Source organism: Musa acuminata, chromosome BXJ1-4 (genome assembly GCF_036884655.1).
Source record: "Musa acuminata AAA Group cultivar baxijiao chromosome BXJ1-4, Cavendish_Baxijiao_AAA, whole genome shotgun sequence".
In the NCBI taxonomy this organism is placed as follows: domain Eukaryota; kingdom Viridiplantae; phylum Streptophyta; class Magnoliopsida; order Zingiberales; family Musaceae; genus Musa; species Musa acuminata.
The window spans coordinates 43786396-43800404 of NC_088330.1; the positions used below are offsets into that span (position 1 = coordinate 43786396).

At 47.8% G+C, this 14009-nt stretch overlaps 2 protein-coding genes across 6 annotated transcripts; one reads left to right on the forward strand and one right to left on the reverse strand.

Annotated features, from left to right (window-relative positions):
• Positions 1-8: 8 nt before the first annotated feature.
• Positions 9-11695, reverse strand: LOC135671892 (protein AE7-like 1). Its single transcript, XM_065180262.1, has 5 exons — positions 11519-11695; positions 11166-11269; positions 3037-3136; positions 2055-2100; positions 9-295 (listed from the first exon to the last, which is right to left on the reverse strand). The coding sequence occupies exons 1-5, from the start codon at positions 11630-11632 to the stop codon at positions 186-188; spliced, it is 474 nt and encodes a 157-aa protein (XP_065036334.1). The 5' UTR covers positions 11633-11695; the 3' UTR covers positions 9-185.
• Positions 11696-11760: 65 nt separating this feature from the next.
• LOC135581448 (uncharacterized) lies at positions 11761-13916 on the forward strand. 5 transcript variants are annotated; one of them, XM_065180263.1, is made up of 6 exons: positions 11839-11906; positions 11974-12048; positions 12158-12217; positions 13111-13200; positions 13282-13403; positions 13514-13916. In XM_065180263.1, exons 4-6 carry the CDS (start codon positions 13122-13124, stop codon positions 13751-13753), a joined length of 441 nt encoding a protein of 146 aa, XP_065036335.1. In that variant the 5' UTR covers positions 11839-11906; positions 11974-12048; positions 12158-12217; positions 13111-13121; the 3' UTR covers positions 13754-13916. The 5 variants fall into 5 exon arrangements, with proteins under 5 accessions (XP_065036337.1, XP_065036338.1, XP_065036335.1 ...); XM_065180264.1 differs by having other exon boundaries at positions 11860-11875; XM_065180265.1 differs by lacking the exons at positions 11974-12048; positions 12158-12217 and having other exon boundaries at positions 11761-11875.
• The last annotated feature ends 93 nt before the right edge of the window (positions 13917-14009 follow it).

A 14009-nucleotide genomic window follows, 5' to 3' on the forward strand; every position in this document is an offset into this window, starting at 1 on the left:
ATAGCAGCTCAATAAACAACACAAGATTATAGAGAATAGTAGATGGTGCAGACATATATGTTAGACAGCTTACAACAAAGGGACCCTAACAGACCTGCTATAATTATATATCCAGAATGTGAACTTCTAAACTTATCACTTTGAGGGACACATTTATTTTATAGGCAGGGTCATGAGAAAGCAAACTAAAGTGAATATAGTTCATTGGAGTAGAGGCACTCATCCACAAGTTGACGGAGGCTCGGATTCTCCAGCGCTGCGCACACTCTCTCCTTGTCATTCAACAGCTTATTAACTGCAGTATCAATCATTCTGTCAGTATTTTTTTTAAAACATTAGATTATTGTTCTGTAGAGTGTTTATGCATTAAAATAGCATTAGCTTGTAGAAATAGATAACATATTCCTAGGTGAAAGATGAAGTATGCAAGTTTCTCATCCCATAGAGCAAACTTTTTCTATCATTTAAGGCAAAAAATGTTGGGTATTGATGAAAATAATGTAAGAGAAAAATGTTCTAGCACTTTCACTGTGCATGCGCTCCACCAGCATGTACTCCACAGGGAACATGTGGCTGCACGGGCTAGAGGAGGTGTCTTTAATATGATCACATTGATATCATCGAAAACGAATCAGAGGCTGCATGTGGTCAGTAACAGCATAGCATGATTAAGTCTTCGTCTAGTGCTCGAACCTTGGAAAATAAATGCTCTAAAACATGTCCAACTTGTATGGTCCATAGTGTCGTGCTTCCATCTTTGGAGCAAGACTTATTCTCACTGAAGAAGAAACCATCCTTTGAGCTTACTGTCATTATAAACTAGTAACTTGACCTTGATAGGATAAAAAAGCTTAATTAACCACAATAGGCATTAGTAGTGTCTCTGACATTAAACACTCCTTTAGGTCTTCATCTCAACACTCAACCTCTATACTATATGTTGTTTTTTTCCTCAGTCATGTAAGCATCCAGAAGCACATGCACAACCTGGCCTTTGTTGTGGACCTTATGGCAAGTGGTGCTCAGGTGGTGATTGAATAAAGAAAATCATCATTCTTTTTGTCATGGCTGTATACTAGAATGAGGTTTATTAATCTTGGGCACTGTTTTGGAATTTAACTGTCTAGAGCAATTAGATGGCAACCTTAGAACATGCACCACTTAATATTTTTATAAAACATATGCATTTTATGTATGTAAATTAAGGAACTTATTCACTGAACATGAATTCAATGTCGTTGGTGTATAAGCTAGAGAATTCATGCAACAATTAGCCAAAAATAACATAACTCCATGTATATTCACCATAATTCTAGTTCTAGGCATGTACCAGTGTATAGTCATATTGAATGTAGCATAGTTCATGAACCCATTGAAAGGCCAAATATAACAGATCACTGTAGTCAGACTTTATCCTGTAGTAATGTTGCATACTAATTTAGACGAAAATAATATCTAGTCTTTTCTCAACTTTAACATGTAATCAGGTGATACATATTTTCCTTAAGTGATACCAGCAATTAGGCAATAACAAAATAAACCATAATTTATTGTTATACATCCTTTTTATTCTTTTCAAAATTCCAAAATTACCATGTACTCCCTAAAATTGTCCATGTTCTTTACACATAATGCAATTTAAATTTTCCTATGAAAAAAGCCATCTTTGTTTTATTCAATTGATACAATCAAATCTTCCCAAAATTCTTCAAACGGAGCAGTTAATCCCATTTGAGGGGCACAATCATCAATCATATCAAGTGTCCCCTCCTAAAACAAATTTTCCAATAGTGCTATTCTCTTACAGAATTCTTTAAACCTCCGTGATAGTCTCTTTAGAAACTTTTTTCTTCAGAAACACCCACCTTGTTCCCTTTTACACTTCAATCTTATCCCCACTTTGTTTCCCAGAAGCAGATAATGTTAATTCATACTTTATAAAAGAACACAACACAGGCAGATTTTATAACACTTGAAAGGTATGAACAAAAAACAATTACAACCACGTTACATAGATAAGAAATTAGTGGTCATAAGATGTCTTCTGCACTCACCTGCTTCTTCGTCCGCAAGAGATCCCGGAGATACATTGATATCAACCTGCATGTATAATTAACAAAAAGATTTAGCCATATCAAAAGAGGTTAAATCAGTGATACTTTATATGCTAAGACACTAACAACAACAAGGAAAACAAACTCCATTATCATTTGCTTGACAAGAATAAGCAAAATAAATATATCAACAACATACAAGCAATTTAGTATCTAAGAATAATAAGATCCCTGACCAATAAAGTCATATAAATATTTCAGAACTTTACATTTTACATCAATGCCTCACAAGCAGATAAACTGAATTTAAACTAAGCATTGCAAGCAACAAATATTTTTTGCAAGTGATATCCAACAAAAGCTCCAGTGCTTGAGCTAAGATAAAGAGTTCACAAAACAGGGCTTCTCATATTGATGTTATTGAATATGCAGCAGAAACCATTTCTAAAGATCAACCATATTGCCACAGAAGAAATTATTCAAAAGAAGAAGATAGTTAAAATGAGAAATAAACAAAGACATCCTTTGATACAGAACATAAAACAAATAAATTAAAGCAATTATTCAAAAGAAGAAGATGGTTAAAATGAGACATAAACAAAGATATCCTTTGATACAGAACATAAGACAAATAAGTTAAAGCACCAGTACTTTCTAACTCATATTGCAATTAGTAAATATACCATCAGTGCAAGTGCTTGATTTTTCTTGTACTATTTTGACTAATTCTGAATTTTGTAAAGTTACCTAGAATCAAACAGGGTTTAAGTTGCAAAATCCTTTTCATGAACAGTAAATACAAAATTGTCTACAAATGCAAAGTGGATAATACGACATCAACTGTGTTCTAACTATGGCTTTCTATATACATATGTGTGTGTGTATATATATACATATTATAGAAAGAATTCAAGCATTTCAAAACTGTTGCAAAGTCATAAGAACTGCACATAGTGAGAGTAAGTTCAAAATGACAACAAACCTTGAAATGTGGAGGAAAAGACTGAATTAACTTAACCCTTAGACACAAACCAATAACTGTGGCCATACTGCAGTGTTTAACCGTTGGAGTGAAGGTTATCCTACAAACATGAAGATATTAGCATAGTGAGATTAGATTTAAAAGTTGGATATTTTTTCATCAATCATGTGGTAAAATAAAACTGAGAAAAGATATGATAGTTGTACAAGATAATGCATATAACAATATTAACTTGCCCATTCAAAATCAAGAAAATGAGGGGAAAAAACAATCACAATAAGAAGCAGAATCAGCAATACATATCAAAACTAAAATTTAAATGTCATATCTATTAGTTTCTTGTCACAGTCTGCTCTGGTGAAAAGTTCGTAGGATCATTTATAACCTCCGTTCATAGTAACTTTTTAAGATCCACTTCCGTTTATGCATCCTCAATGACAAATACCCCTACCTACGTGATGAGGGCAATAATGGCGACAGGATGTGAATGACGCCAGCCACCCTGAACCAACGCCTCACGCCCCGGTCAACGAAACCCCGGGACGCCGACCCAGGCGCATTAACGCCTCGACTGGACCCCGTCCGTCACAACAACGCCACCACCCCTCAGCCGACGAGCCCGGCTCTTCGCCCTCTGGGCTCGGCCAAGTCTAGGGAACACGTCGACCGAGACGCGCCATACCCTGCAGCAGCTCGGCCTCCCACGCAGCCCCAATGGCCGTGTCAGACGCCACGTGAAGTATTCACCTGCCCCTACAAACAGTGACGTCAGGTAACACCCAGGCCCACCTATAAATACACCCGAGTTCCAAACAAACAAGGGGGGAAGACAAAAAAGACTAGAGAACACTGCTGCCTCTCTTCTTCCAAAATCCTCTCCACATCGTTGCTAACTTGATCGTCGGAGAGGTCGGGCCGAATTACCGACCCGACCTTCGTGCAGGTACCAAGACGACGCCCCCGCCAGCCGACGGCGCCTTCCCCGAGGGCTCCCGATCGCGGCAAGACACACCACCGAGAGATCCCCCGACCACGTGATTCGGACCAAGCCGTGTCGGCCCCGAGGCCACGGTTCAAGGGTGTTTGCACTAACATTTTGGCGCTAGAAGGAGGGCCCCCAGCATGTCGAGGGATCATCGGGACGGTCGTGTCGGACTCACGATTGGAGGGCCATACGCGACCGAGGGAACGAGGGAACTCCCCCCGCTTCAAGAACCTCGGGATGAACGTCCCGCTACGGCTTCGGAGCGCTACTGGCGGATCTTCAACGACCCGGGCCTGTTGCCCCCCGAAGGGGGCCCCGGCAACCCGTCGCCCGTTTCGTCCGAAGCCTTCCACGACCTCACTCACCAGGTCCAGCTACTCACCGACATGGTGCAAACCATTGTCCCCCTTGTTTCTCGCCAATCGCGGCCCCCGGTTCCCCAACCGTCGTATCAACAAGGGGCGCCCAGCCGAGCTCCCACCCCGCCCCGAGAGCCCCCCACGTCACCTCGGATGCCCCTATCTCAACCCGGGGAACAGGCGATGCTCTTCCCAGGTCGTACAGAGCCGGAGGCGCTATCCTCAAGCTCCGCGGATTCCCTGCGCGCTCAGTTGCGCCTCGTCAACCAACGGCTTGACGATGTGCAAAAGGAGATCCGTGCCGGGTAGCCAGGGGGGCCCACAGAAGCCAAGCATCAGGGATCGCCGTTTGTTCCAAAGATACTAGAGCATGCCATTCCCCCAGGCTTCCGACTTCCCCCCCTGGACACTTATGACGGCTCCGCCGACCCGTCCGACCACACGGCGGCCTTCCGGGCCCAGATGGCGTTATACGGAACTTCAGACGCCCTAATGAGCAGGGCATTCCCCACCACGTTGAGAGGACCGACCCTCGCATGGTACGGAGGTTTGAAGACTGCGACGATCGCCTCATTCGACCAGCTCGCCAAGGACTTCGAGCTCCACTTCATAGCTTGCGCACGCCCGAAGCCTTCCATGGCGTTCCTCCTCGGACTCAGCCAGAAAGAGGATGAGCCCCTCTCCCTTTACGTAAATCGCTTCGCGGCAAGGGTCCGGGAACTCCCGGACGCTCACCCTTCGCTGTCAATGCAGGCGTTCGTGACAGGCTTGCGTCCCTCCCGACTCTTCTGGTCTCTCGTCGAGCGACCCCCTACCTCGGTCCCCGAGATGCTCCACCGCGCGAACCAGTTCGTTGAAGTCGAAGCCTGGACGGGGGGAAAGCGACAGGAATTCAAGAGGGAAAGACCAGAGCCGGCTGAGGGACAGCTCCCTCCCAGACGCAAGCTCCACCAGCCTGATCCTCCCCCGCTACGACCCCGCCCGCTCCCGACGGGCGCATCGCGAACAGAGATCTTTCTCCAGATCAGGGAAAGGGGACTGCTCAAAACCCCCTACCCGATGAACAATCCGCGAGAGCTGGCCGACTGGTCAAAATACTGCCGCTTCCACTGCCAAAACGGACATGACACTGAGGAATGCCGCGAGCTTTCGCGGCAAATCTATGAGCTCCGCCGCGAGGGGCGTCTCAACCCGCGCGTACAGACAGGCAGTGACCCCCCGCCCTGCCCGACCGACCCCCCCGAGCGCCTGATCAGCGTCATCACAGGGGGCCCAGCATCCGGGGGGGACAGCATGTCCGGAAGGAAAGCCTACGCCCGCTGGGCCAGGAACGAGGGCCCCCGTGGAACCCCCGACCCCCGGGTCGCATTTCCCCCGGAAGGCGCCGAGCGACAAGAGCACGATGACGCACTCGTGATAACAGCCAGAATCGCCAATGCCCAGGTGAGAAGGATCATGATTGACAATGGAAGCTCGGCGGATATATTGTTCCTCGACGCCTTCCAGAAGCTGGGGCTTACGGAAGAAGCTTTGGAACCTGTCCGCTCGGACCTCACGGGGTTCACTGGCAACTCGGTCACACCATTGGGATCGATCACACTACCTCTGACCCTGGGAACCCCGCCCCAAGGCCAAAACAGTGATGTCCACCTTCCTGATAGTGGACCTACCCACAGCATACAACGCCATCCTCGGCCGCCCCTCCCTCAACAAAAGCAGAGCCCTGGTCTCCACCTACCAACAGACTGTGAAATTCCCGACCCACTGTAACGGACAAACTTCTAAACAAGATGTTGGATGTAATGCTTATGTCTGTCCGTTGTCTTTTGGCATGTTCATGCCTTGTACAACAGGTAGAGGGGCGGCCGAAGGCTAAATAGTCCCATGTTAGTTGGGTTGGTGGCCTCTTTAGGCTTGTAAATAAAGGTTGTGTCATGTGGACACGTGCGAGAGCTTTTCGGTATGTAATGGACCATTTTACCCTTTGTTGTGCCACTGTTCAGAGCTTGTAAAGTCTGTTTGTAATTTGCATTGTCTATGAAGTGTTTTTCGGACATGTTTGCTTGTGGATCCCGATTGAGACGTTCTCTTTAACCCGTTCTCTCTTTTGTTGGTCCTAAGGGACAATGGGAGGCTTCGGGGAGGCTGACCTTTGCGGACGGACGCGCGAGGGTGCCGCACGCCTTAGGCAAAACCAGCTAAGGTCGTGACATTATGGTATCAGAGCGGGACAAACACTCATAGAAACATTTGACATGCAAATGTGGGTGACCTAGCGGGGCTGCGTTGAGGGCAGTCAGCAACGCGCGACCATTTAAGGGAAAACGGGCATGGAGATGTAGGGAAAAGAGTCGCTCAGAGGAGCGGGCATCTAACATTGGCATTCTGAGGAATGGCCAACCCTTCGCGCAAGAGGCACCACGAGAACAGGCAAGCTTGGAAGAATGCGGAGCGCACAAAGGTTGGGATGGCTGAGTTTGAGCTACAGCTCAACGTTGACAACTATACTTGATGGTGCTCTAGGCAAGCGAGGCGCTTGGCAAGAATGAGACCATCCAAGGTGGAATGAGTTGTTCAACGACCAAAAGAGTTATGCAAAGCTCACAGAGGTGAGGGGAATTGCTAACTCGAAGAATTTGGTACTCATGCATGGGCTTGTATGCGGACGATGGAATGTTCGTGGCCATCCCAAGGCGACCGAGACTCGGCGCCATGGAGCATTGAAACTTTCTCTTCGGCATGCAGAGGATACGTCCGGAGGAGGCTGAAGTGTGCAACGAGTTTAGCATGTTGCTAGGCCTTGAGGGGTGCGGCGGTGGCTGTATTGACGTGGAGGCGCAATCTAGCAAGTGCGTTTGCAAGAGGCAGAACAATGCACAGTTTGTTCAGTAGATCGGAGTAGTCCAAGGGGATGGTGGTCTCCGAAATGAAGAGAGATGTTGCTCCAACGGGGTAGTTATCCAGGAGGGATAAGTCCCGGCTCTCCAGAGGGAGAATCATGTGAGACGGACCTCACATGTTGAGGAGGAGTACCTCAACAAACAACAACTCCACGAAGCTCGGTGGACTGAGCAGGCGGCGAGGAGTTGTCGCATGATCTCGTCGAGAGAATGCATTGGTGGATGCATTGCGAGATCAAGTGGGGAGCGACCTAAAGCAACTTATGAAGGTACACTTGGAGTCGATGTGGAGATCGGACTCAAGGGAGGGCTGACCCGTGGAATGGTGGGCGTGAGGGCCACCATCGACTCAATGAAAAAACGAGGAGCGGAACAGCTTGGGTGTAACTTGGCGAAGTACCCAAGCCGCATGAAGGGAGCTAGCATAGAAGTTGGAACATGGAGCAGAGGCACAGTACTTTCCTTAGACAGAGGTCAAGGACATGAACTCTTGCAGAGACAAGAGTAGGATAATGTTGTTCCATGGGTCCTTCTTTCTGACGGAGCGGACTCATCTTGCATGGTGCCAAAGACGAAGGGAGCTTCGCGGCACATGCACCTTAACTCGGAGAAGCATTTGATGGAGGAACTAAGGTGACTCAATTTGCGGAGGCGAAGTTGGGTTCAGAAGGGCCTTAGCACGGGGCAAGAGGACGCAGGATCCAGACAATGCTTATGTCTGTCCGTTGTCTTTTGGCATGTTCATGCCTTGTACAGCAGGTAGAGGGGCGGCCAAAGGCTAAATAATCCCATGTTAGTTGGGTTGGTGGCCTCTTTAGGCTTGTAAATAAAGGTTGTGTCATGTGGACACGTGCGAGAGCTTTTCGGTATGTAATGGACCATTTTACCCTTTGTTGTGCCACTGTTCAGAGCTTGTAAAGTCTGTTTGTAATTTGCATTGTCTATGAAGTGTTTTTCGGACATGTTTGCTTGTGGATCCCGATCGAGGCGTTCTCTTTAACCCGTTCTCTCTTTTGTTGGTCCTAAGGGACAATGGGAGGCTTCGGGGAGGCTGACCTTTGCGGACGGACGCGCGAGGGTGCCGCACGCCTTAGGCAAAACCAGCTAAGGTCGTGACACCACGTAGGAACGGGAGAAGTTTGGGGAAGTCCCCGGGAATCCAGGCAATGCTACCTAACGACGGTTTCTCTACACAAGAGGGCGAAGGCCGAAGCACCCCTGGACGATCCCAGAGAAATGAAGCGGCCAAGTCTACACCCCGAGCCGTCAGCCCCAACCTACGACGTACCATTGAGAAAGGACCGCCCGGACCAAACCATCAAGGTCGGTTCGGATCTGCCCCAGGGCGAGCGGGAGCAACTAGTCGGACTCTTACAAGAGAATGCCGATATTTTCGCCTGGTCGCCATCCGACGCAGCCGGCGTGGACCCAAAGGCAGCCCAACATCGCCTCAACATATCGCCGGAAGCCCGCCCGGTGAAACAAAAGCCGCGACCCCAGGCCCCGGAAAGGCAGCGAGCCATCCGCGAAGAGGTGGAACGGCTCCTCGCCGTTGGCTTTATAGAGGAGGTCAAGTACCCGCAATGGCTGTCCAATGTAGTTCTGGTAAAAAAGCATAATGGGAGCTGGCAAATGTGTGTTGACTACACTAGCCTCAATCGGGCGTGCCCTAAAGATTGCTACCCCCTCCCGAGAATCGATCAGCTCGTGAACGCAACCGCGGGGCACGCCCGCCTCTCATTCTTGGACGCCTTCTCCGGATATAATCAGATCCGAATGGCACCCGAGGACCAGAAACACACGGCCTTCATCACTAGCCTAGGAGCATATTTTTACAAAGTAATGTCGTTCGGGCTGAAGAACGCAGGCGCAACTTACCAGAGGACCATCAACAAGATATTCGCCCAACAGATAGGGCGAAACATAGAGGTATACGTGGACGACATGATTGTGAAAAGCCGCATCTCGGGAGATCACTTAACAGACTTGGCAGAAACATTCACCACCCTCCGAAACTATGGTCTACGACTCAACCCCGCAAAGTGCGCCTTCGGCGTCAAGTCAGGAAAGTTCCTTGGATTCATCATACACGAAAGAGGAATCGACCTCAACCCAGAAAAGGTCCAGGCAATCCTCGACATGCAGGCTCCCCGAACGCTTAAAGACCTACAGCGACTGAATGGACGGCTAGCAGCCCTATCCCGATTCCTGTCCCGGTCAGGCGATCGCTGCCTCGCCTTCTTTCGTGCAGTAAGAAACCCAAAGAATTTTGAATGGACGCCCCAGTGTGAGGAAGCCTTCCGACAAGTCCAGCTACACCTAGCCAACCTTCCCCGCCTCGCGACAGTCACCGTCGGGGAGGAACTCGGCATCTACTTGGCAGCCTCACAACATGCGGTTAGCTCCGTCCTTATCAGGGAAGCTGGCGAACAGCTCCCCGTCTACTACACCAGCCATGTCCTGAACGGGCCCGAGGAGCGATACCCCCCAATCGAGAAGCTCGCCCTCGCGCTCGTGTTGGCGGCCAGAAAGTTACGCCCCTACTTCCAAGCTCATCCGATCAAGGTAATCACCGACCAACCCCTCAATCAAGTATTGTCAAAATTCGATATAGCAGGTCGACTCCTCAAGTGGTCGGTCGAGCTTAGCTAGAATTGCCTAAGGCGTGAGGCACCCTTGCGGCCAAGATTCGAAGCTAGCGTGCGTTGCCAAAGTCGCGGGTCACCCGTGCGGCAAAGACGCGAACTTAGCTTGCGTTGCCTAAGTAGCGCTTCGCCCTTGCGATCTTGCTCCGCAAGGATCAGCCACTTTGTAACCTCTCGCAGGTCCCGAAGGACCTGTAAAAGAGAAAGAAAGTTAGATCGAAAGAACGAGCAACGGACAAGTCCCGAAGTCTCGCGAAAAGGGAAGCTTTACAAGCAAATCGTCGAACACCTTGTGTGCACAAGAGAAAAGAGGGAGAGGGAGGAAAACAAGGCTTTCAAGGATGAACGAACAGCTGCAAGCCCACAAACAACCGCTCACCTGGTCCCAGGCGCAACACCAAGTTCCCGTAAAGGTCACGTGCGAACTTGCGAAAGAGTGTTCAACGCCCGGTATATAACCGAAGCCCCATCCAGCCCGGTGCCACCTGGGGGGTTCCTGGGGTCTGAGATGGCTGACATTTTGCTTTGACGAGACAGTTCGCCGCGCGAACCTGTGGCACGCGAAAACGGGGCTGATTTGGGCTGTTTTGGGGCTGTTTTGCTCGGTTCGGTGAGCGGTCGCATTGCAGCGCTGCAGCTTGTTCGAACTTACATATTTACAAGCAAAATGACCCAAAACCATAAGAAAACCTGCTGTCAAGCAGCTGTACAAGCGGGTGTGAGCGACGAACGGATCGTTGAACGGAGTTGTTGCGGGTGCGCGACGACCGTTCGTGACACGACGGCGCCTTCCCCGAGGGCTCCCGATCGCGGCAGGACACACCACCGAGAGATCCCCCGACCACGTGATTCAGACCAAGCCGTGTCGGCCCCGAGGCCACGGTTCAAGGGTGTTTGCACTAACACTACGCTTCCTCCGGTCATTGTTAACTCACCATCACCATCTGGAACCAATTAGGTCAATAACGGTGACCAAAGCATTTGCGAAGCTCACGACACAAACATCTCACTTTTTTCTTCAATTGAAGGTCTAATCCCCATTTCTATAAAGATAAGAACTTATCGCATGGTGGATCAACCGAAGATCGAGAAAAGAGTCTGCCTTTTTCCCATGTTACAATTAACTCACACAAATCACACGGTAAAATACTTTTGGTCAGAACACTGGCAATATAAGTGAGTGAAAATTAAAGGGGAAAGAAAAAGCCAGGTATGGTGGAATAGGGCGATCGGCACTCACTTGATGCGGCCGAGCTTTTCATCAACGGCGATGGATTCCTCCGAAAGAACGCTGAGCTGCTCCAACGAGTAAGGGTGCTCCGGGTCCTTGATATCCCTCACCGAATCTGATCACCTGAGTCAAGAAACAACTCCCGATACCCTCTAACGCCTTACGAACCAGCAAAGCCACAGGAAACCCAATAAAAGAATCGATCGTAAGAACAAACCACAACCATAGCAAAAAAATCCGAAGAAGACCCTCGAAAAGATTCATGATTTTGCCCCCACAAAGCATCAAGAAAGACCGAACAAAAGCAATTCCGTCGACAAATCGAGAAGAAAACAGATCGAGGAAGCAACCGGTGGGAGGATATCAAAGACATCGAGGGCATCAAGGGCGTCGTCGGAGTGGAGATCCTCCGAGCGGGCGACCCTCTCTTTCTTCGCGTGCACCACCGGGTGCGCGTTGATCATCCCCAGCGTCATCGCTTCGTTTCTCTCACTCTCTCCCTCTCCCTTCTCGTCTCTGGAGCTTCTCGATTCCGTCTTCCGCGTCCCTACCGGTCGATTAAGTAAACCAAGACCGGTCGACTTGAGCCGATTCACGTGGCCCGCTAAGTGAAGGCCCAATAGGCTTAAGGGATCTCTTCTTCCGGCCCTCGGGCTGGCTCCTTTTCTAGGGTTCGCCACAACGGGCGCGGACGCCATCGGCGATCGGCGGAGACGCAGGTGCGATCCTTCTAGCCAGCTCCTTGTTCTGGTTCGCTTTCTTCCGCCCTTGCTTCGCCTTCTCTTCCTCCGCAGTATCAACTAATCAAAGGTTGCAGTGACTTCTTCCCCTCCTGTTGTCCTCAATCACTCCATCGTCAAAGGCTGATACTCCTCGATCAAAGGGCGCATTTGTATGAGAGTTTCCCCTTTCCTTTTCCCTTTGTTGCTCCAAATCTTTTCCCCTTTTGCTGTTGAAATGGCTTTCTCTTTTCATCTCGACTCTACCTGTCAATACGGAAGTTGGGAAGATTACCTGCCTACAATTGGTAGCCGAGCCCTTCTCTTCCGCTGCTGCAATCGGTACCATTCTCTCTCCTCTCCTCCCCTCTGTTATCCTCCCGCCTCTGCTCTCCTCTGCTCTCCTCTCCTCTCCTCTCATGTCCTCAAAATCTATGTCCAGGAAACTTCTGGATGACGCACCAAATGAAAAGATGATGGTGATGTTATAGTTGTATATGTCAATCTTCTATATAGCTTTTGATGCTAATTAAACATTAGTGTATCAAAGATGTTATAACTTTTGATCTTCTGCATATGATAGCCTTTGTAATCTTTATTATTATGCATATCTTTTGCTGCATGTTAAGCATAATGTGTAAGAAAATGAATCTTGCAAGTATAAAGCTTCAGCTGGTATTTAGAGAAAGTAAAACAGTACACAAGAAACTATAGTTGGATGTATCCATCAAATTTGATATTGTCCAAACTATTTATTACCAACCTGATTCCGCCAACCGCAAGCGTTTATCTTATTCATCGCAAATTATACATTCACAAATTCTTGATAGATTAGCACCGATACAGTGATTAAAAATGAGGAACTGAAGTGCTTAATATGGTCTTGCATGCATGTGTAAGTTCTATGTTTACTTTGGGTTTTGGCAATAAGCACTGCTTGAAACACCTCTTATTTCGAAAAAGTTATTGTAGCCTTTTTCCGGTCATGAAATAGAACACATGCACTTGGCGCAGTTTTAAGCTTATTCAGGGTTTGAATTCAAAGTCTGTACTGATCTTTCAAGTTAGCTTGGTCTCGAGTTCCTGCATGCTTGAACTTTTGTTGTCATTTCCTGGTTTAGGTCCTAGATATGAAATCATTAGAGAGTTCAAATTTAAATGATGGATGTTGATCTTCCTTGTATGGAAAGGGATATTAAATAATGGATTTTGATTACATTTGGGGTCTCTTTCAGGGGCACATACAATGTCTCTATCAATCTTATGCAGAAGAGTGGGTCTCAAAGATCTTGTTTCAAATGTTACCGTCTATAGCGGTGCTAATGGTAATATTGTCACCTTTTATTTGTTGTCGAAGGTGCCAACCTGCTTTTAGATATATCTGATAGTGTATGGATTTGATTCAGAGGCATCTGGAGGGCTGAGTTTGATCTTTCGACGTTGGGCCACAAAAAAGACTGCAGGGTCCACAAAGAATGGACGTGACTCACGGCCCAAAAACCTGGGTGTTAAGAAATTTGGCGGAGAGGTATACGAAGTCGAACTATGCATGTTCGATGAGTGAAACCTTTTTTTGTCAGTCTCTGTTTACATTCCTGTTTCTCCCGATGTTTATGTTTTTGGTGGGATGTTATGCAGAAGGTGATTCCTGGCAACATCATAGTTCGTCAACGAGGCACGAGGTTCCATCCTGGTGACTACGTTGGAATGGGGAAGGATCACACATTATTTGCGCTAAAAGAAGGTCATGTTCGCTTCGAGCGCCATAAGCTTAGCGGTCGGAAATGGGTCCATGTTGATCCAAGCGAAGGTCATGTTCTTCACCCCATTTATACAAATGCTGGCCTTGAAGCTGATGCAGAAAGTCGGTTGTGCTAGTGAAGCATTTAATCCAAGAGTAGTTGTTCACTCTTAGTCTTTGGAGAAGAGATTGCTGAAAGAGCAGAAGTTAGAAAACTTTCTTTTATCTGCCTGTAATAACATTGCTTTGCTTTCAGTATGTTGACAATAAGCATCCTATCCTATCGGATAGATTAATCAATTCCTTCGTGGTTCAAAAGCTATGTTGTACTAAATTTGGATTCCTTTTTGCTTGACAAAGGTGTTTTCTCGTTGAGATGCAGAATAGAAACCG